Source organism: Phyllopteryx taeniolatus, chromosome 17 (genome assembly GCF_024500385.1).
Source record: "Phyllopteryx taeniolatus isolate TA_2022b chromosome 17, UOR_Ptae_1.2, whole genome shotgun sequence".
NCBI classification, from domain to species: domain Eukaryota; kingdom Metazoa; phylum Chordata; class Actinopteri; order Syngnathiformes; family Syngnathidae; genus Phyllopteryx; species Phyllopteryx taeniolatus.
The window spans coordinates 15,861,747-15,882,480 of NC_084518.1; the positions used below are offsets into that span (position 1 = coordinate 15,861,747).

General features: G+C 39.4%; 1 protein-coding gene and 1 long non-coding RNA gene across 4 annotated transcripts in view; one reads left to right on the forward strand and one right to left on the reverse strand.

Moving 5' to 3' along the window:
- LOC133467420 (uncharacterized) overlaps window positions 1-20,734 on the reverse strand; it is a 100,672-nt gene that overhangs the window by 10,655 nt on the left and 69,283 nt on the right. For 2 of the 3 annotated variants that reach the window (XR_009785219.1, XR_009785221.1), the window contains exons 3-5: window positions 10,047-10,128; window positions 3,325-3,408; window positions 3,182-3,215 (exon numbers count right to left, since the gene is read on the reverse strand). This is a non-coding gene — a long non-coding RNA (uncharacterized LOC133467420). The remainder of the gene's footprint in view (window positions 1-3,181; window positions 3,216-3,324; window positions 3,409-10,046; window positions 10,129-20,734) is intronic. The other variant, XR_009785220.1, reaches the window with a different exon arrangement.
- The window catches only part of LOC133467410 (melatonin receptor type 1B-B-like), a 44,137-nt gene continuing 31,299 nt past the window's right edge, over window positions 7,897-20,734 (forward strand). The window contains exon 1 of the mRNA XM_061752258.1: window positions 7,897-8,557. Within this exon, the coding sequence (XP_061608242.1) occupies window positions 8,341-8,557 (217 nt within the window). The 5' untranslated portion in view covers window positions 7,897-8,340. The remainder of the gene's footprint in view (window positions 8,558-20,734) is intronic.

Below are 20,734 nucleotides of genomic sequence, written 5' to 3' on the forward strand. Positions count from 1 at the left end.
AATATCAATATTCAATGCTGGTGCATGGATTCTCTCTAGTAAAAGATTACATTTCAATACACCACCAAATTGATATTCCATGCTAGTGTATTGATACTGCATCATAATAAATAAAGATCTGATGCAGCAGAATATCAATATGCCGGTTTTTCGATCCTGAATTAATTGTAAGAGATGATAGGATGTGCCAAAATATCGATGTTCAACTCTGGTGTATCGATACTGTATCGTAATACGCAGTGATACGCTTGCGTATTGGTACTGTATCGCAACAGACAACGATAGGGTATGGCGTGGAATCGATCTTGGATTCCAGTGTACTCTATTGTAACAGACAGCAATACATCATATCAACACCATATTCGAAGTATTGAAACTGTATCGTAAACAATAATATACATTGCAATATCATTATCCTGGTGTAGCGGTACTGAATTGTAACAGACAATAGAATACATCAGAATGCTGATACCGAACAATATATAATATTGACATTTGATGCTGGTGTATCGATAAATTATTGTAACAGACAATGACAGGTATGAAATGTCGATTTTAGATACGGCATATAACAATGATATTCAATGCCGGTGTATCAACACGGTATCATAATAGACAACGATACGGCACCTCACAGTATTGATTTTCGATACTGTATTTATTTGTTTTTTTTAAACGATGATAGGATACGTCACAATATCGCCACTCAACACTGGCCTATCTATAACGCGCCGTAACAGACAGCCATACGTTAATCTACTTAAGTACTGTGGGGAAGTCTTTTTGACTTAATTGCATCGCACCATTGGTCCACGGCGATGTTGGTTTGAGTTCGCAGAGAGCAGGACGCATGCTGAGAAATCACATGAAGCAAAGGGGGGGAGGAAGAGGAGGGTTTGCTCTCACTAACACCGGGATTACACACACAGGGCGCAACCTAATCCGTGTGGCCGACATCTGCCTGGCACACACGCTCACATGCGCACACACAGGCACACACGCACAGCTGGAACGGACACAAACAGCATCTCACGCAACCGCTGCTCATGTATTATTCACCAATGCTTTAATTTCAACAGCGTAATCAGCTGCAGCGAGGCATGCCAGAGTTTGTGTGTGCGTGTGTGTGCGTGTGTGTGTGCGTGTGTGTGTGTGTGTGTGTGTCAGATGATTAGCGGGACAATCCTCCGACATATGCCAGGAGCACTGCCGCTGCTGCATGTTTGTTTAATGCGCACTTGTGTGTACTGACTCCCAACCACGGTCAGCAAATTCCATCATGCACTAGTGTTATGTTAGCATGTTAGCATTTTGTTTTCACCAGAAATCACCAATATGCAGTAAAGAGACAATTTAGTCAGAGCCTCCAAAATTCATAGGATTCTTGCTCTGACACGCAACAACGATGCTTGACATTTGGAAGAAGAACACGTTTATTCTTGTAATTCATTTTGTAATATTGACAAGGATATTTTTGTGTGCGTGTGTGTGTGGGGAGGGGGAGTTAAACAAATTGTAATCAGGATTGCAGTTTATTTGATATACTTTTTAATATGACTTTATTACATAACTGCAACTTAAAAAAAGACAAGACTACCAATTATGAGGTAAAAAATATACCTTCATTATTCTTATGTTATGATTTTCTTTTAAACAAAACATTTTTCTTTTATGACTTTAAAATTACAGCTATTCTCGTTACGAGTTACGAGTGACTTTTTTTGCTAATATAGTATGATTTTTAAAAAATTCAACTTCATCATTAACTTTTAATATTAAGCTTATTAAAAGACACATTTATTCTTGTATTTTTTTTACTTTGAAATTTGAGGATCATTCCCGTTGCTTTATTTTTTTTCATAATTTTACTATCAACAATCAATTAATTGTTATGTTTTAAATACAATTGTATTTGCATAACTGAGACTTTAAATAACGTCAAATAAATGTAAAACTAAGAACAAAATACATCTTTAAAATACTTACACAAAAAAAAAAACAATTAAAAAATTTTTTTTGTGTGAAAAAAGACATCTTATATGGTGATATTTTTTCAAATTAACCTTAATCATTGACTAACTTTCCTTTTTAATAATAAACTTTTTTTAAAAAGAAAGATGTAACTCAACATCTTTTTTGGCTAATGACATTTTTTTTCTTTTGATAATATCCAAGCAGTTTTATGATTTTTTTTTCATATTTTACTATGGCTAATCAATTCAATTTGTCATATAGTGCCCTGCAGTTCCATTATAGTAGCCTGGAGGGCTCTTTATTTTTGTAGGCTAATGGCTAAAAATTGGTTTTATTTTTGTTCTGACTGTAATTAGACTGACTAAAAACAAAACTTTATTTTTCCCTTGTTTCAGACTTTTTGTATTGTTTTTTTTATAATACAGAAATTATTTTAATATTATGGCTACACAAAAAAGATTGTTTTTTTCTTTGTGTCGCAAACTATTTGAGTGAATCAACAGTGCCTCTACTCAACCAAGTAGTGCCCTCCATTTTGCCACCCCAGTGATTTCAAGACATGATTAATCAATCAAAGAATTATTCAAACGAAGTTCATTTGCCATGTAATGATCTTATTGGACGTGTTTGACGGGTATGTTAAATTAACGACAAGACAGACGCCCCTAAAACACTCATCTTCATTTTTTTTTTTTTTTACGGGTTTTTTTTTCCCCCTCCAGCAAGCGTCACAAAAGGTTAATGGCTTCCTCTGGTTTTGTAATTATAAGCAGCTGTTTCATCCTAGCCAAACACTCAGCGGCTTGGATGTAAAAATGATGCATCAGTCACTGGTGGAGCGCTAAGTGGCCCAGCGCTTCGTTAGAGCAAACAAAAGCAAACACATTAGCCGTATAAACACAGCGAGGATGTCAGCACTCCAAATGATCAGCAGTGTGCATAAGGAGCATATTGTTTTACTGCATTACACTTGCACTATGATGCTAAATTTTCAACTAAGCTCAACTTTATTCATAGAGCACTTGAACAACCAACCAAAGCTAAAACAGAGTCGTACATACATAAAAAAACAGACATAAAGCTAAAACAATTAATTGCAAGACAAAAACAAGAACAAAGTTAAAAATAATAAAAACAAATAATTCACTAAAACAAGGGCAGCGTCGCATGCTGTGCTACAAGCTAAAGAATAAATGCTCCCTCTTACGTGTTCCAGGCAAACAGCAAACATTTCGGACCAACTGGAGACATAGGAAACGCAAGAGAGGATTGTGAAAGGATTGTGAACATTTGCCAGCTGACAACAATAAAGTTTATCCCTCCATCCATCCATTTTCTGTACCGCTTCACCTCAGTAGGGTCGCGGGCATGCTGGATCTTTTGGCAATACCATGTCGTCATTGTACATCATCTTGACTTCTTCTGATGGTGTTCCTTTCAACGACAAAAAGAAAAATACATTTATGTTAAAACAAAAAATATCCCCAAAAACCCTAAATATTGTCCCCTCCAAAAATGCTGAATTTTGTTATTTGATTTTTTTTTTTTTAATAAAAAGGACCAAAAGAAATATATATAAAACTCCAAATGATTTCTCTAACTTTTTTGTAAAACAAAATACAACTTTCTCACTGGAAAAAAAAATAATATCACTTTTCTGTTGGAAAAATCTTTTTGTTGAAAAATCTTTTTGTGCCCCCACCCCTGTTGTTTAAATTGTTTAAATATTAATAATAATAATACAGGTGATTTCTACAAATGCAACTTTTTGTAAAAAAAAAAAAAAACAACAACAGTGTAACATTCTTGTTGACCTTTGTGTCTAAATACAGTACTTTTTTGTTGTACAAATTCAACAACTTAACATCATATTAACAGCTTTTTTAGGGGAAAAAAAACATGTTTTGATGAAACAAAATCCACATATTTCCCCCCGAAAAATAAAATAAAACAACTTATTTTGCCGAGAAAAAGGTAGCTTTCTTTTTGAAAGTAACACTTCTTCATGATAAAAATATTCCTTTTTTTGTTTGTTTGTTTTTTGTTCAATCTTTTTTGTCTGAAGATTTGTCAACTTTTAAATTTGTATTGCCAAAAGCGACTTTTCTTTTGAAAAATTGCAGTTGTATTGTAAAAATAAAAATAAAATAATTTTCGAGTCGAAATACCACGTTTATCAAAATAAGCCTTAAGAATACAACATTCAACAATGAATAACAATGAACTATTTATACTGTGTATACATGCACAAACTAGTATTAGAAAAAAAGCTTTGTGCAGTGGTGGTCTAAATCAAAACATCCGTCAACTCAATCACTATCTCATGAAAGATGATCAATAACATTCCCATATACTAACATAAAAAAGAAAGAAATGAATTACAAAAACATCTAGTGCAATAGTGGTCTAAGTCCAAACATCCAGCAAATCTATCAATATCTCATGAAAGATGATAAATAATTTTCCCGTATACTAGCATACAAAAGAAACAAACGGATTAGAGAAAAAAATTGTGCAGTAGCGGATCATGAAAGTCATGATTGATGATAAATAACATTCCCATATACAAACATGCATTTCTGCACTTAACTTAAAAATGACAAAAAAGGTGTTAACCCACTTTAGTTCTCAGCGGCTCAATTGACTAAAATTATTACATCCGGCACTTTATTCCTATCTGGCATTGATTACCGCCGTCACTTCTGCTGGATATCCCCCCCACCCCGCTCTCATGTCATCCACATTTCGAGCGATGACACATTGAGGCCGGCGACACCCGGCCGTTGGCGGATGAAAGCGTCCTGACACACATGAGGACGCGAGGCGCAACCAAAAAACCAACACAAAAAAAATGCTTGCAAATTGTGCGTGCGTCATAAAGGTCCAGGGATCAATGACAGCCGTGATGATGCAATTTGTCCGCCCTGACTGAGAGCTCCGTAATGACGCCCGAGAGTGAGTCGGCACGCTTTAGACAAATTGGACACGGGTTTTTTGTCCTCAAATGCTTGTGAAACACAATCTATTGCGGGCTACCCTCAAAGGAACCAATATGACCTCAAAACAGCATTTTGCCTCAAATCAAAAGGATCGTTACGTTTCCACCACAGAAAGTACTCTTTGCAACGCTTTTTGTGTTTTTTATAGTCTGAGAATTGCTTTGCGTTACAACAGAGTCGACAAGCAAGAACGTGCAGTTCAAAACGATTGCGGATCGCGACGTGAGAGTCGATTACGCACGGAGAAGTGCAGCAAAACTCTGAGCTACAATAATTGGCCAGCTAAACTTTTTGTCAAAAAAATATTCCTTTTTTTTCCCAAAACTTTGTCATGTGTTTGTTGAAAAAAAAAAATTTGTCAAAAATTAAAGAGAGTCAGGAAAAAAATTAATTACAGTCATTTCTCCCCTTTTTTGTTGAAAAAAAAACTGGTTTTCTGTCCCCCCAAAAAGCGTCTTTTTGGAGTAAAAAAAATGTTTATTTCGAATAAAAGAAAATACAAAAACAAAATTTTTTTGTTAGGGAAAACTACTTTTTTTTGTCAAACAATATTTTTTGTTGAACAAGATACTACAATAATAACAACAAACGTTTTTGATAACAAAACAACCTTTTCCCCAATATTTTGTTTGTCAAAAAACAATTTTCTTTGTCAGTAAAAAAAAAAAACTTATGAAAAAATATTCCCATTTTTGCTTAAGATGTTTTTATTAGTAGAATAAAAGTAAAATAAAACATATTGTCAAAAAACATTAATTCAAATTTATTTATTTATTTTCTATAACTAATTATATTATATTGTAAAAACGTTATTTTTTTCTATTGTAAAATTTTTTTTTTAATTTTACTTATTTCCTGAAAAAAGAATTCTGAAGAAAATGTTTTTTTTTCTTGTTAAAACGTTTTTCCTGTCACAATATTTTGGACAGCACTCTTTTTTGGAAATAAATACATATTTTAAATTTATTTATTTATTTTATTTAGGTAAAAAAATATTTTATTTTTTTCCAAAGTGTTCCCATTGTGTTTGAAAATAAAAGCTGATGACACATTGCTGAACACATTCACTGCCATTGACGGCTTTAGAAGTAAAATATCCATGTTAACTGGCTGGCAAAAATTTTAAAAGGCTGGCAGTGAATGAGTTTTAAACAAGTATATATAAATGAATGTAAAAAAATATATATTACACAACACAGAAACATCATCTTCCTGTCAGCACGCAGGCAGTTAACATCAAGTAGTTTGAGTGGGAAAAGGTGAATGAATGGCGTCAGTGTGCTGACATGCGTTGCAGATGTTTGCACGCATCACTCGGCATGCTGAGATGGAGAGAGCGAGCGAGTGAGTGAAAAAGAGAGAGTGAAAAAGAACATTAGAGAGCACAAACAAGATGCCTGGGAGGAGGGGATGTGTTAGTGTTACTTGCTCCGTGCACGCCGCCACTTTGTCGTCGTCGCATTCATGACAAAAATGACAAACAAAAACAATAAAATTTAAAAAATCTAAACTACAACTTTACACTTCTCTTTGAATGAAACTTTCTCTTTCAAAAATATACATTTTTGTCAGTATTTTTTTATTTTTTTTTTAATAAGATGGGTCAAAAAATGTTTTGGATGGAAAAATATTACTTTAGTTGTTTTTGTTGTTGTATTTTCTTTATTTTTGTCAAAAAAGACCTTTTCCCCATGAAAAATACTAAATTGAAAATGTATGTGTCAAAACAAAACTTATTTGTGAAAAAACAGTTTTTGTCAGACAAAAAAATTGTAAAAACTAATTTACAAACTTTTTCGTCCCAAAAAAAAAACGTTTTCCCCCGAAAAAATACAAAATTGAAAATGTATTTATTTGATGATTTTTTTTTTTTTTGTGGAAAAACAAACTTTTGTGAGAGAAAAAAATTGTAAAAACAAATTTACAAATTGGCTGCACGGTGAATGACTAGTTAGCACATCCAACTCACAGTTCTCAGGACCGGGGTTCAAATCTGGCCTCGCCTGTGTGGAGTTTGCATGTTCTCCCCGTGCCTGGGTGGGTTTTCTCCGGGTACTCCGGTTTCCTCCCACATCTCAAAAACATGCATGGTAGGTGAATTGAAGACTCTAAATTGCCCATAGGTGTGACTTGAAGTGCGAATGGTTGTTTGTTTGTATGTGCCCTGCGATTGGCTGTCGACCAGTGTAACCCGCCTCCCGCCCGAAGCTAGCTGGGCTACGCTCCAGCACGCCAGCGACCCACGTGAGGATAAGTGGTACGGAAAATGGATGGATGGAAATTTACAAACTTTTTTTGTCAGAAAAAAAAGTCAAAAATACAACTTGTTTTGGGGGGAAAATACTACTTTTTGTTGAAAGAAAGGTATTTGTGGAATAAATACTACTTTTTTAAAGAATTTTTAAAAAAATGGAAAATTACAATTTTTTTTGAATTGTTTTTTTTTCTCTTCCCTGTCTCTTACTCAGGGAAAAGATATTTGCATACGCATGCGCGGCAAAAAAACAACAACAAAAAAAACAATGTCATAAAGGTTTTCTTTTAAATGCGTTTTCTGGGGGAAATGAAATTGTTTTTGTTCAAAAATACAAATTATTTTTCTTGTCCATTAAAAAAATCTATATGTAATAATAATCTCTAAAAAAAAATACGCTTTTTTTTTTTTTTTCTCAATTTATCCCATCAAAATATTTGGGACAGAGACAAATGAAAATCTAATCAAAATATGTTGATAGGTTCAAAAGGTAGGAAACGGCGCCAATGTGCTGCGCTGCGTTTCTGATGTTTACTGAGCATCCCTCAGCATGCCGAGAGAGAGAGAGAGAGAGAGAGAGAGAGAGAGTGAGAGTATAGACCTATAAAGGCGCGTGGGAGGAGGTGATGTGTTAGTGTTACTCGCGGGGTGTCTCCATGCGCGCCTCACCAGGGGGAGTGTGCGTGCGCGTGAGGTGGGCTGAGGGTGGCTGTGTGATGGGGGGGTGCAGTATGAAGGCATCATCGGGTTGGGCGGGCGTTCCTCCGGGATGTTGAGCACATCGCTGCCGCTCTGCTTTGCGTGCAGAGGCGTCACAACGGCTTAGAGCAGACGTCCCCGGTTTGCTCCCCCCCCGCCCCCCCCCCCCTACCCCCCTCCCCGTAATAAACCAAAGAGAGGAGCGGAAGAGAGGGCGCCTCAAAAAAAATGAATGACTTTTTGTGAACAAAAGACGGGTGTAACTTTATGTAGGTCACACGTGAGCGCCTCCCTCTGCCGATCAAGTGTCTTAGCAAGAACAACAACAAAAAGCAGCAGCAGCGCAAGAAGAAGAAGAAGAAGAAGAAGAAGAAGAAGGCTCAGCAGAGGCGCGGCGATGCTCCGCGGGACTTGATGCCCGACACGCTGGCGCTGCTCCGCAACCGCTCGGAGGAGCCGCGAGCCCTGACCGGTGCCGGCGGCGGCGGCGGCGGCGGCGAGGAGGGCGGCCGGCCCGCGTGGGTCATCGGCATCCTGGCCAGCGTGCTCATCTTCACCACCGTGGTGGACGTGCTGGGCAACCTGCTGGTCATCATCAGCGTCTTCCGCAACCGCAAGCTGAGGAACTCCGGTAAGACACGTTCCCGTTGGCATGTTCTCCTTGATTGACTTGGATTTGTCTGCTTCAGAGGTTCCAAAACTTTTTACGCCAAGTACCACCTAAAAAGGTTCTTCAAGTGCCAATCAACGTGGCCAACATTACTATAAAAAAAATATATATATATATATATATATATATATATATATGTACCTAAAGAACTGTTTCTTAAGAGGAAACAATTCTTAAAGATGGAATGCAAATGTATTGAACTTAAAAGTTAAATACAACTGAAGTGAACCGTACTTGGGCAGTGATTTTTTTCTTTTTCTTTTTGCATACCACGAGGAGGAGTTTGCATACTACTACCACTTCGAGAATTGCTGATCTAGGTAGCAAGTTGGTCAGATAAAGGAGGGCGGATGATGCCTTGCTCAAGGGCGCAATTACACTATAATGGAAATTTTGAAGAAGTAATGTCACGTAGTGTTTTTCAAGAAAAAGTCGTAACAAAATAAACCCGCGTGCAAAAAAAAAGTATTTCAAAAAGAGTTTGTTAAGCGAAAATCCGGTTTTTTTTAACCAAAAGTAAAAATGTTCAAAGATTTTGGGGAGAAAAAGACATTCACATTTTACAAGAGAAAAAAGTCATTTTTTTATCGGAAATAAATAACTTTTTAAATTGATTTAAGTGAAGAAAAAAATAATTTGATGAAGTTTTTTGGGGGGACAACAATTACAGTCTCATTTTTAGGGGAAAAAACACTTCTTGGAGAGAAAAGAGTTGTTTTTTAATCCCCCAAAATATTTTTTGCCCCCGCTAGAAATCGGTGTTATTTATTTTTTGAAAGCAATTTTTTGGGCACGGGGGGAATTGTATTTCTTACACAAAAGTTAGTTTTTGGGGGAGGAAAAAAAGTCTATTTTTGCAGCGGGGGGGAGGTTTTGTTCTTTGGAATGCATTTCGCAAAGAAAAAAGTCATATTTTTCCAGGCAATTATTTTGTAAATTAAATCATATTCTTAGATTAAAAAAAAATGTTGGAGGATATTCTTTTCATGAAGAAATTCTTCTTTTTTTTTTTACATAAAAGTAAAGTTATTTCACAACTTTTTTTGGAGAAAATATGATCATTCTTTTTCTGGAATAAATTGGCCTTCTTCAAAAATGATGCTATTCTAATAATATGTTGGTTTTATCTAATAAAAAGAAAAAGTCTTCCCTCTTCTTGAAAAATAATGCTTTTCCCCAAAAACACAAATTATTCTCATATTTCAGTGTTTACCGAAATAAAATGACTTTTTTCACCATTTTTTTAAAAAACAGAAAGTCTTTTTTTTCCTGAAAAAAAAATACTATTTGTCTCAATTAATAAAAAAAAAAAAATGAAAATTATTTCATTGTTGTAACATTACAAATTAGTTCCAAATTAGACGAGGTGAGGGTCCAAAATGTAATTTTCTTTATTTTATTAAAATTTTTTGAGGACCGGTGTGTGTGTTTGGAGCATGTGGGAACTTACTTGCGGCTATTTCTTTGGACCGACCTGGGAACCTTCGGGTCTCATGTTCCACATCGTACTCCCACGCTCCGTCTATTTCTGCCTGTAACGTGTGCATTGCATTGTTACATAAGAAAAAGTGCTTGTAAATATGCAACAACATGAGTGTTGTTTTTTTTTTTATTATTTGTGTGCGTGTATCGAGTCTGTCAGCCTGCAATCAGGGTAAATCGTACTGTCGATTTCAGCGGTACGCATGCACGCACGTTCACTAACACACACACACACACACAGGGTTTGCACCTGTTATATCCGAGGACTGGCCGCAGGCTAATTAAGCCTTGAGCCGCTATTATGATGGCGTATTGACAGCATTGATTGATGTCCGCCTGCACTCCCAACAGCTCCGTTTCTTTTTTTTCCCCCAGCAGCCACTCGCTCACTCACTTAGTGGAGAGAGCATAAAATGATTGCCAGGTAAAATTAGCCAGGAAGCTTAATGACATCCTGGACTGAGTTTTTACGGAATTATCACGGCAGCTTGAAAATGAATAAAACGCCTTTCCTGACTCTTTTAGCATAATGTATATATATGAGAAAAAATACCACAATATAAAAGTCTACTTTGTGAAAATATACAGCAATGGCATTTTCGCAACATTTTTTCGCTTCAATTCATTGGGCATTGTGCTGTTCCTTCTGGTGGTGTGCGCCTTGGCCACCTGAGGGCAGTATAATACACACGCTGCAGTAACATCAGTCTATTTTTTTTACAGATGATAAAGAATATACTGTATGCCTGTGTGTATGGTTATACTGTCTGTCTACATTTGTTGTTCCATCATTTGTGTTCAAATATCCGTTGCTTAAAGGGTTTCAGCACTGCGGCAAAGATGCTATACGTTAGCCTGTCTATGGCATTTTGGATTGGTTGTTTTAAATACACAAAGTAGAAATTTGTTGTTGTTGTAAAGTGAGTTCAGTTCACTGCCACCATACAGCACTCGTGTCTCAAATTTCTGCTCGCAAGTCAAAGCAACAAATTGTCCGAATGACAGCCCGTATCTAAAAAAAAAAACACCCGTATCTCAGGGTAAATTATTCTTTGTATTTTAGCATGTTGACTGCTTTTGTACCCTGGACTAAGTTGACTTTTAAAATTTGGGTCTCATTCTCCCAGGGGCCCGTGCGGCAGGTTTAAAGTGAAAAGGGTTCTGGTGTAATAATGATGATGACCTTCATAGGTAAAATGGGCTGCAAATTGGTGAACGCATAGTTGGAAGCAGGGACAATGGGGAGAGAGTGTCAAATATGGGAGGTGTGAATTTTCAAGGGTAAAAAAAAAGAGCTCGTATTAAAAAATATATATTGAGAGTGAATGGCTTACAACGATTACCTGCGTCACCGCCCCCCAGCCCTACTTTAACTTGCAGCCCCCCACTCCATCTACAAGGTGAGGAAAAAAATAATTATTTTATTTTTATTATTATTATTTTTTTGTTCCTCTCGCCATCGCCTCAGGTGATCGAACGCACGCACGGAAACAGTGGAGGCTCCATTTGTGCATCAAAAGAAAAGAAAAAAAAAAAAAAACACGTCAGTGTGTTTTTTGAATGGAGGGAAGAAAACGTGTTTGCCTTCACTACTGTCATTCAACTTGAATAGAGACTTTCAAAAATTGTGGAAACTTTAATGAAAGACCGCGTGTGCACACACACACACACACACAAATTCACATTCATCCAAGACTTTTTGCTGATTTTGGTTGCTGATTTGGTTCACAACATTGTTCAAACAGCCTCATCAAGAGGTTAACTCCTGTGATCCTGTGCAACTTTGTTTCATGAAGTCCTCAGCGTCTGCCAGCTGTGAGCTGTGACTCCCAGCCCACGTCCATTTGGAATATATATGGTCATTATAGCAATAATATCACTCAATTAATATTTAGTTGCATAATCACTGTTTCTTGGAAGTGCTTCACATCTGTATAGCATGGAGTCCACCAACTAATATTTGGCTCTACAAGCACCGTTTCTGTGAACTATTTCACATCAGAGTTCCATGGACTCCACCACCTATTTATTTGTACAAGCATCGTTTGTGTGATAAACTTCACATCTGTGTTGCATGGAGTCCAGCAACTAAAATCTATATGTATACATATTATTCCTTTCAACTGCTACACCTGTGTTCCATGAAGTTTAAAAGTAATATTTAGTTGACTAAGCACCATTTCTGTGAACTGCTTCACATCTGTGTTGGATGCATGGAGTCGGACAACTACTATTTAGTTATACAAGCACCATTTCTGAGAACTAATTCACATTTTGTGTTGCTTAGAGTCCACCATCTGAAAACAAGCTATATACGAATTATTCCCTTCAACTGCTTCACATCTGTGTTGCATGGAGTCCACGAACTAATATTTAGTTACATCAGCACATTTTCTGAGAACTGCTTCACATTTATGTTGCATGGAGTTCAAATGTGCGTACCGTATTTTCACGACCATAAGGCGCACCGTATTAAAAGGCGCAGTCTCAGTTACGGGGTCTATTTCTGTATTTTACACATACATAAGGCGCACCGTATTATTGGGCGCAGGCATGGTAAAACATAAGCTATCTTAAAACATACTGTAGCATGCATGCACGTTAAAACAATGTTTTTAAAAAGGCAGCAGTAGCAAAACTGAGTTTGGTTGTATTTTATTGAAGTATTTAACAATGCACTCACGTTATTTTTTGATCAATCCTCATCCACAAATCCATGAATGTCCTCATGTTCTGTATCCGAAATGAACAGCTGGGCAAGTTCTCCATCAAACACGGCAGGTTCCCTCTTGTCATTGTCGGAGTCAGTCTCGTTGCCGTGCGGCTCCTCAGAAATGATGCCGGCTTTTACGAAAGCTCGAACAACTGCAAGCAGACACGTTAGCCTTTCGCGTCCTCCTTCACGCGCACTCTTTCCCCTTTAATGGCCGCACGCTGTCCTCAGCCACATCCGCCTTTCCTCTGTATAAGCAGAGTGTCGGCAGGAAATGCTCATCACACAACAACATTTTGGAGCTCGGTGCACACATAAGGCGCGCCGCATTATAAGGCGCACCGTCCATTTTGGAGAAAATTCAAGACTTTTAAGTGTGCCTTATGGTTGTGAAAATACGATATTTATATACGCATTGTTCTTTTCAAGAGTTCAGATCGGCATAGCATGGAGTCCACCAATATTTTGCCATACAAGCACATTTTCCGATGAGTACTTCACATCTGTGTTGCATGGAGCCACACCAACTTCTGGAAAAGTCCAGCACCATATATGGTCATTACAGAATTAAAATAAATTGTACCCGCAATCTGGAAAGAACTGTTTCACATCTTTGTTGCATGGAGTCCACGCCAACTTCTGCCACCCATAAACTGCTATTCACAACTCAGGACTATTACACTTTATTCCACAGCCCACATTGTATTTTTTTTAAGAGGTATTACAGTGGGCGGAGGAGCGCTTTTAGCCACACGCACTCTTCGTTACGTCGCGGCCCACTCATCCGCGAGGGTGAAGCCCTCCGCCCTCCGCGCGCTTCAGGTGGGAAAACACCTGTTTGAAGGCCACTCGCTGTTTACGTGGGCAAACGGCATTTGGTGATGACTAAATATGGGCTTCGCTCTCACCTACATACAGTAGGCTCCACATTGTCATCATAAGAATAGCTGAAGGGAGAAAGTTAAGTAATACACAGCAGGCCACTTTGACTGGAGGTCTACTGTCAATGAGCCAATTGATTTTGAATGATAGCTAGCTTGAACTGTTGTTCTATGTCGGAGAAGGCATCCAATCGGTTGTGAATCAAATAGTCAAACTGCAAACTGTTCTATACTGTGTCAAGCAAGCAATCCATTACTTTTGACTGATATCTGATTGAAGGGCACGTCTTACTCTTAAATGACCTTTTCAGGAACGACTGTTGTCGTTGTTTGTTTGGGCAACCTGCCGATTTTGAACGACATTACGATTGGCAGTTCTCAAAAGGTCTTGAAACTTCCCCCAAAAATATTGCATCTAGCATCCTATTGTTTTTTAATCACACGCTAACTAGACATTAGCATTTAAGAACAAGCCTTGGAAACTATATTGTACTAAGTCAGAGGGAGAAATCTCTAACCTTTGAGCAATTTCTGATACAAGACGCACTTGTTTCATCGGAATTATCAGGGGATTGCTGTTCTCCGCGAAGCCTATTGATTTTGAATGCTATCCAGAACAAGATAGCTCCAGTGGTCATGTCCTCTGTCAGCCACTTTACAGCAAGAAAACTATTGACTTTAAAGGATTAGACCAGAAATTGGCTGCTGCTGCAAACTTGAAATCGTTAACATCAAAGGAAAAATCAACTTTAGAGGGAATACAATTGTCGGTCACGACAAGAACCCTATAGATTGGAAAAATGCGACATCATAATACACTATTGTGGGCATACCAGCTTGGGTGCACCAAAGTGTGTGCATGTACAAGCACCCCGCATGGGTCAGAAGTTTTTTTTGCAGCACTGCCTTTGAAGGGGATTAGCGTCAAAGCGATCAGACGTAAGTCGCTTCAAAGAGACTATTTATTTCAAATCTACAACTCCCCCTCCTCCTCGCTGCCCACCACAGCTACTTTTCCCCAAAGCTCTTATGCGTCTGAACATAATGCTTGAAAAAAACAACTTGAAATGAGGCGCACAAAAATAAACACATTGTAAAGACCGATTGGGGAACAGCGTCTGTTTTTGACCGGGGTATATCATCAAAATCGCCTTTGTTGTCAGTTATTTGCTCAAAACCTTGCATTCATAGTCCACGCTTTTCAAAACTCGGGTCATTAAGACAAAGTGTGTCGTATATCCCTTCACTGGAGATGTTATTGTTATTGGAATCAAACAGCGGAATGCGCTAAAAACGCCATAAAAACTTTACTTAAGTTGAGACCAGTGAGAGGACTTCATCAGGTCAAAACCCCAAAGAAACTAATAAATTGAGGATTATAAGGCTTGCTAATACATCATCACTGCATATTACAGAAATCCTCAGATCCACACAGCTTTTCTGTCGGATATCCTTATGAATCCAGATAGTTTCTGCTTGGATATTGGACCAAAATTACAGAGGAGGAGTAGGGTATATTGCATACTGTTAATTGTCAGTCTGAACAAACATTTGTAATTTCAGAACTTGGTTCATTAAAACAAAGTGGCAGCAATTAGCTGTCCTTCGAGCTTTTGTCAGATATTATTATGAATCCAGATAGTTGCTTCTTGGATATATGACCAAAATCACAGAAAATCAGTACAAATCTAAACTGCATACCTTTTATTGTCAAACTGGTCAAAGATTCGTAATCCAGAATTTTGTTCCCTAAAACAAAGTGCAAGTGATTGGCTTTGCTTCATGAATCCAGATACCGTAGCTTGAGCTTGGATATTGGACGAAAATGACAGAGGATCAGAAAACAACGATATACTGTTTATTGTCTTTTTGTATGTATTTTATTTATTTTTTTGTCCTGTTCTGCGGTTAGGTCAAGCAGAATGGAAAATCTGTATCCCTTTTATGCAGAAACAGTTTTACTGTGTCACAGTGGAGTTTTTAAGCTTCCGCTGTGGTATTATAATTGAGGTTTATTGAGAATCAGACTTGATCAGTCGAACAGAACAAAGTTTCCAGAAGGGAGAAAGAAACAAAGACAAAAGACAAAGCACAAATTGTAAACAGGATGAGAGAAGTAAATCATTACATTATCTCCAACAATGAAACGTTCAATATGAGTGTTGCGTGGGGCTGTAGTGCTACACCCAGTGAGGGAAAGACAGGACAAGATAGAACAAGGCAAGGACAGGAGAAGACGCATGCAGGACAAGGGTCGTGAACCCGGCTGTACAACTGAAGTGTGGTGGCATTAATTATGTAAATTATAAAAGTGTACAGAACGAGAGTATAAGTGAGGGGATACACAAGCGATTTGGATATTCATGAGTTATTTGTCGCAGTAAGTGCAAAGAGTCCTAGGGGTGTGTGCCTGCGGACACGTGCAAGTGAATTGATACCGTTTTCCATGCACAAAGACTGACAGAAGTGTCCTGTAAGTGCTATGGCCGCGCCGCGGTGGCTCAGGACCCCACCCAATCAATCGAGGGGCGGGATCAGGCTCAGGGGTACACCCGAGAGCAGCCCGGCACCGAGGGACCCAGGGCGGTCCGCCGGCCCCACCGAGGTGCCCCGACAACCGGCCACCCAGTGGGGCCCGCAGGCACCCAATGCCGTCTCCCTAGCCAACCACCCCACCCCACCCACTGCCCACACTTAAGACCTTGATTAAGGCAATAATACACCCATGTTTAGCTCTCACTTAAGGGAGTTCAGACACATTGCTTTAGACCTTTATTAAGGGATTCATACATGACGTGTGTATACATGTTTGTTCAGTGGCCATGAAGGCGATGAACAAGGTGGCGAGTCACATCAACGAGATGCAGAAGCTCCACGAGGAGTTTGGCGCCGTGTTCGATCAGCTCATCAGCGAGCAGAAGGAGGTGGGAGACCTCTCCATGGGCGATCTGCTCATGCACTCCAGCGTGGTCTGGGTCAACGCTCCGGCCTCTTTGGGCTATATTGTTGGGCTATATATTTAAAACAATATATTGTGTAATTGTGTAAAATGTTTTTAAATTCTTTAAAAAATATATTTGCCAATGATAATTATTTTAGTAATTTTTATTTAAAAATGTTAAACTATGTAATGGTTTTATATATATATGTATATATATATATATATATTTATATATATATATATTCATTTATCTATTTGTTTATTGTCAGTCTGTTCAGACCATTGTTATCAGAAGTAGGTTCACTAAAACAAAGTAGCTGTGATTATACTTTTCTTCTGTCTTCGATGAATCCAAACGGTCCATGCTTGGATATAGGCCCAAAATTACCAAGGACCAATCAAGAAGCAAATACCTTTTATTGTCAATTTGTTCCAAAATTCGTAATCCAGAACTATCCATCCATCCATCCATCCATCCGTTTTCTGAGCCGCTTCTCCTCACTAGGGTCGCGGGCGTGCTGGAGCCTATCCCAGCTGTCATCGGGCAGGAGGCGGGGTACACCCTGAACTGGTTGCCAGCCAATCGCAGGGCACATACAAACAAACAACCATTCGCACTCACATTCACACCTACGGGCAATTTTAGAGTCTCCAATTCATGCATGTTTTTGGGATGTGGGAGGAAACCGGAGTGCCCGGAGAAAACCCACGCAGGCACGGGGAGAACATGCAAACTCCACACAGGCGGGGCCGGGGATTGAACCCGGGTCCTCAGAACTGTGAGGCTGACGCTCTAACCAGTCGGTCACCGTGCCGACTAAAACAAATAGGCAGCGATTAGCTTTCCTTTTATCTTTTATGTCGGACATCATTATGTATCCAGATTGTACCCGCTTGGATATCGGACCAAAATTACTAAGGTTCAGTAAAACTATGTGCTGTTTGTCACTCATCTGCCAAAATCTTCATGATCCAGAAATTGCTTCAATAAAAGAAAGTGGGGGCGATTGGCTATCCTTTGCTTCTTTGTCAGATACTATCTATTTTAAATCCAGATAGTTCCTGCATAGTCGAAATTTCCTGAGCATTTAAGGAGGATCAATGGAGAAGTACAAATGACAACAAGAATGAAAAATCCCGCCTGGTTTCTTCACAAATAGGTTTTTCCTCCAATCCCCCCGCCCGATCAGAAATTTCCCGCCAGACATTTTTGTGCTGCCGAGACGCTCTGCTTGACGCCGTGTTTCCAAATGGCTGCGTGCAGCGCTGATGTCTGACGCACCGCGGGAAGCTTTCGCCCCAGTCGACATCGATGCATTCCTCAAATTCACATAAAAAAATGAGAGTGAGAGAATTACTTTTGTAACGCAACGCAACTTCTCGGTTAATTTGACACCGGAGCAGCTTAATCCTCTGTGTTTCTCCGGTCCAATGAGTACGCAGGGACGGAGGGTAGGCAGTTAGGATGTTGGCATCTCGTTCAAAGAAATGTTTGCAAGGAATCCTCCTGAGCTCCCGCACGTCCATACCAATTATATATGTCATTTGTCATCCCGCTACGTGATGCGCTCGATGGTTTATAAACGAGCGTGCTAAGACAGGAGGGAGCTCGAGTTTGCTATCAGGCCATGGAGCGCAAACAACAAACGAGAGGCAGGCGGTGTTTCAAATAATCAAAAAGGAAATGAAAAAAAATGTGACACGCATCTGACAAAAAAAAAAAAAGACAAAATCAATTTATTTCAACATGAACGCGAGACATGCTTCTCTTGAAGGTGTGTTTTATCTCGAATGGGATTGTCTTAGCGTAGCAGTGCACAAGACACAATTTGGGGTGTTTTTATTGCACAATATCTGTGAGTTTAATGAAGCCAAACGTAAGAGTTTGTGATGAGACCGTCGTGTACAGGGAATCGCTAACCTACGCTGCAGTACAGTGAACCCCCGTTTATCGCAGGGATACATTCCAGACCCATCAGCCATTGGTGAAAGTCTGCTAGAGAGAGATTATATAAAAGTGTTTTTAGTTTTATCCCTCCCAAATGCTTTAAATACATTCAAACTTGTTAAACACACTTTAAATAATTCCTTAGCGCCTGTTCTCACTCTACCGAGGTCAAGACTTGTAATGCCTAGATCAGACTACAGGATTTTAGCCCCGATATTGCCCCGATTAGCTATCGCAGCCGATTTCCCAGATCGGGCCCGACATATTTTGTCGGGAACAACAAAAATTCTTGTAGTGTGACAGAATCCATGACCAACGATTTGGCCCTACGATAGCCCTACGACGCCAAAATGAAAAGTCAAGCAAGTTTGATTTTGGGGATTTTTCACGTAGTGTGACATATCAACAGCAACTCTCCGACAGCGCACCTTGACATCGACCAATAGGATTGCGCATTGTGACCGACGCATCATTTATTCACATGCACAAACCAATGTTTACTGACGTTTTAGAACATGATTCGACAGAATGCCGGCATGTTTACGTACAACCGTATGTGCTAGAACTAGCTTACTAGGCTACATAATGTTTTGTTGCCATTAATGAACCTTCTCTCCCAATCACCAGTGACGAAAACCACATGTTTTTCCTTATTTTGTCCCCCCACACGCACACACACAGAAACAATACATGGGCGCGGTGCATTGTTGTTGTCGTCACCATGGTAACGAGTGTATCCGGCCGCGTTGACCGGTGACACGTTTTCTGCTTCCACCTCGCCGACAGTGTTTGATTTGACAAGATAAAGCCCAGTGATCGTAAAAGACGGGATACAGGGCTATCCGAATAAATGTCGTGGAGTGTTCCCACTGTCTGCCCGAGAAACGGCAAGATTTGATGGCAGCAGTCTGACATAGTGCAATCGGGAAAGACCAAATTTGTCTTGTAGTCTGATTCAGACCTAATCGTGCTTGCTGCAAGCTGTTTATTTGACACCCCAGTTGAAGTTTACTGTGAAACTGGCACATAAAAGAGAATGAAACATTGTATACTGTATTTGAACACTAAAATCTTCAACCAAAATTTCCTCTAACGAAAGTGCGCAAGCTTAACGCTAACATATTAACTGAAATGCCATAGGCGTTCGAACAACTGCGACTTTAACACACATGGAGCAGCTAACACATTCAACCTGCACGAAAATAGGGAAATAAGAGCTCAAATCAGAACAATTTCCTGTACTTTCACTTTCACGACTGATGGTCACCGGGTGTTGTGAAATTTATAAAAAAAAAAAAAAAACAGCAAATGAGGCACAAAAAGCAAATCAGCTTCGTCGGGATGGCCCATGCGTATACTGTAAAAGTTTGTGATAGAAAGGTTTTGTCGCGTCCTCAGGGGGACAAAAGTCGGTTGCTACGTTTGCAGGCCGTCGCGGGGCAGGTGCCGGAAGGCCAAATGTTTTCCAAATGCACTCTGGGAACTGAAATGTCACCAGGAGGTGGGCCTGCTAAGTGCACTAGCTATAAAAGAGACATCCCACGACCCCGCTTCCCAGCCTCACTTCTCCACTCTTTGCTTTTAGTGCTTTTTAATATTCCCCTCATCAGTTTTTAAAAACGTACTTATGCCCTTCGTTGCATTACTTTTTTTTTTCTCCCCGTCGCGACCCGGCGGGCACCGCAGAGGGGGGAGAGCACCTCCTTCCCCGGCTAATGTATTTTCCCGACCTAGGGGTTTTTCGCCGCCCCGAGGAGGGAGGGGTGGTTGATTTGAATCCATCGGAATCTTGAAAAACGCAAATCAGCCAAGCGGGCAAGTTGTCAGATCAATGGGATCCCGTTTAATCCAGGGGAGATTTGGCCGAGTGTGAAAAAGGCTTCTCCTGACATCCGAAGGCAGGGACACGATTGGAAGCTCTTTTGAAATGAGATGAGGAAGAGTGGAAAAGGAATGGAAAAGGGGGATTTTAAGAAGGGTGGGGTGGCAGATTTGCCGCAGGGCCTGATGAGTATTAATTCATTTGAGTTGAGATTGAATGATTTGGAGCTACACGTGGAAATTGCATGAGGCACCCCCATTATATGTCCCATTGTGACAAATATCCGCCGCTCGCCTTCCTTTTTATCCCGTCCCATTCATACGAACTGCGACTGATCTATAATGCATGCTG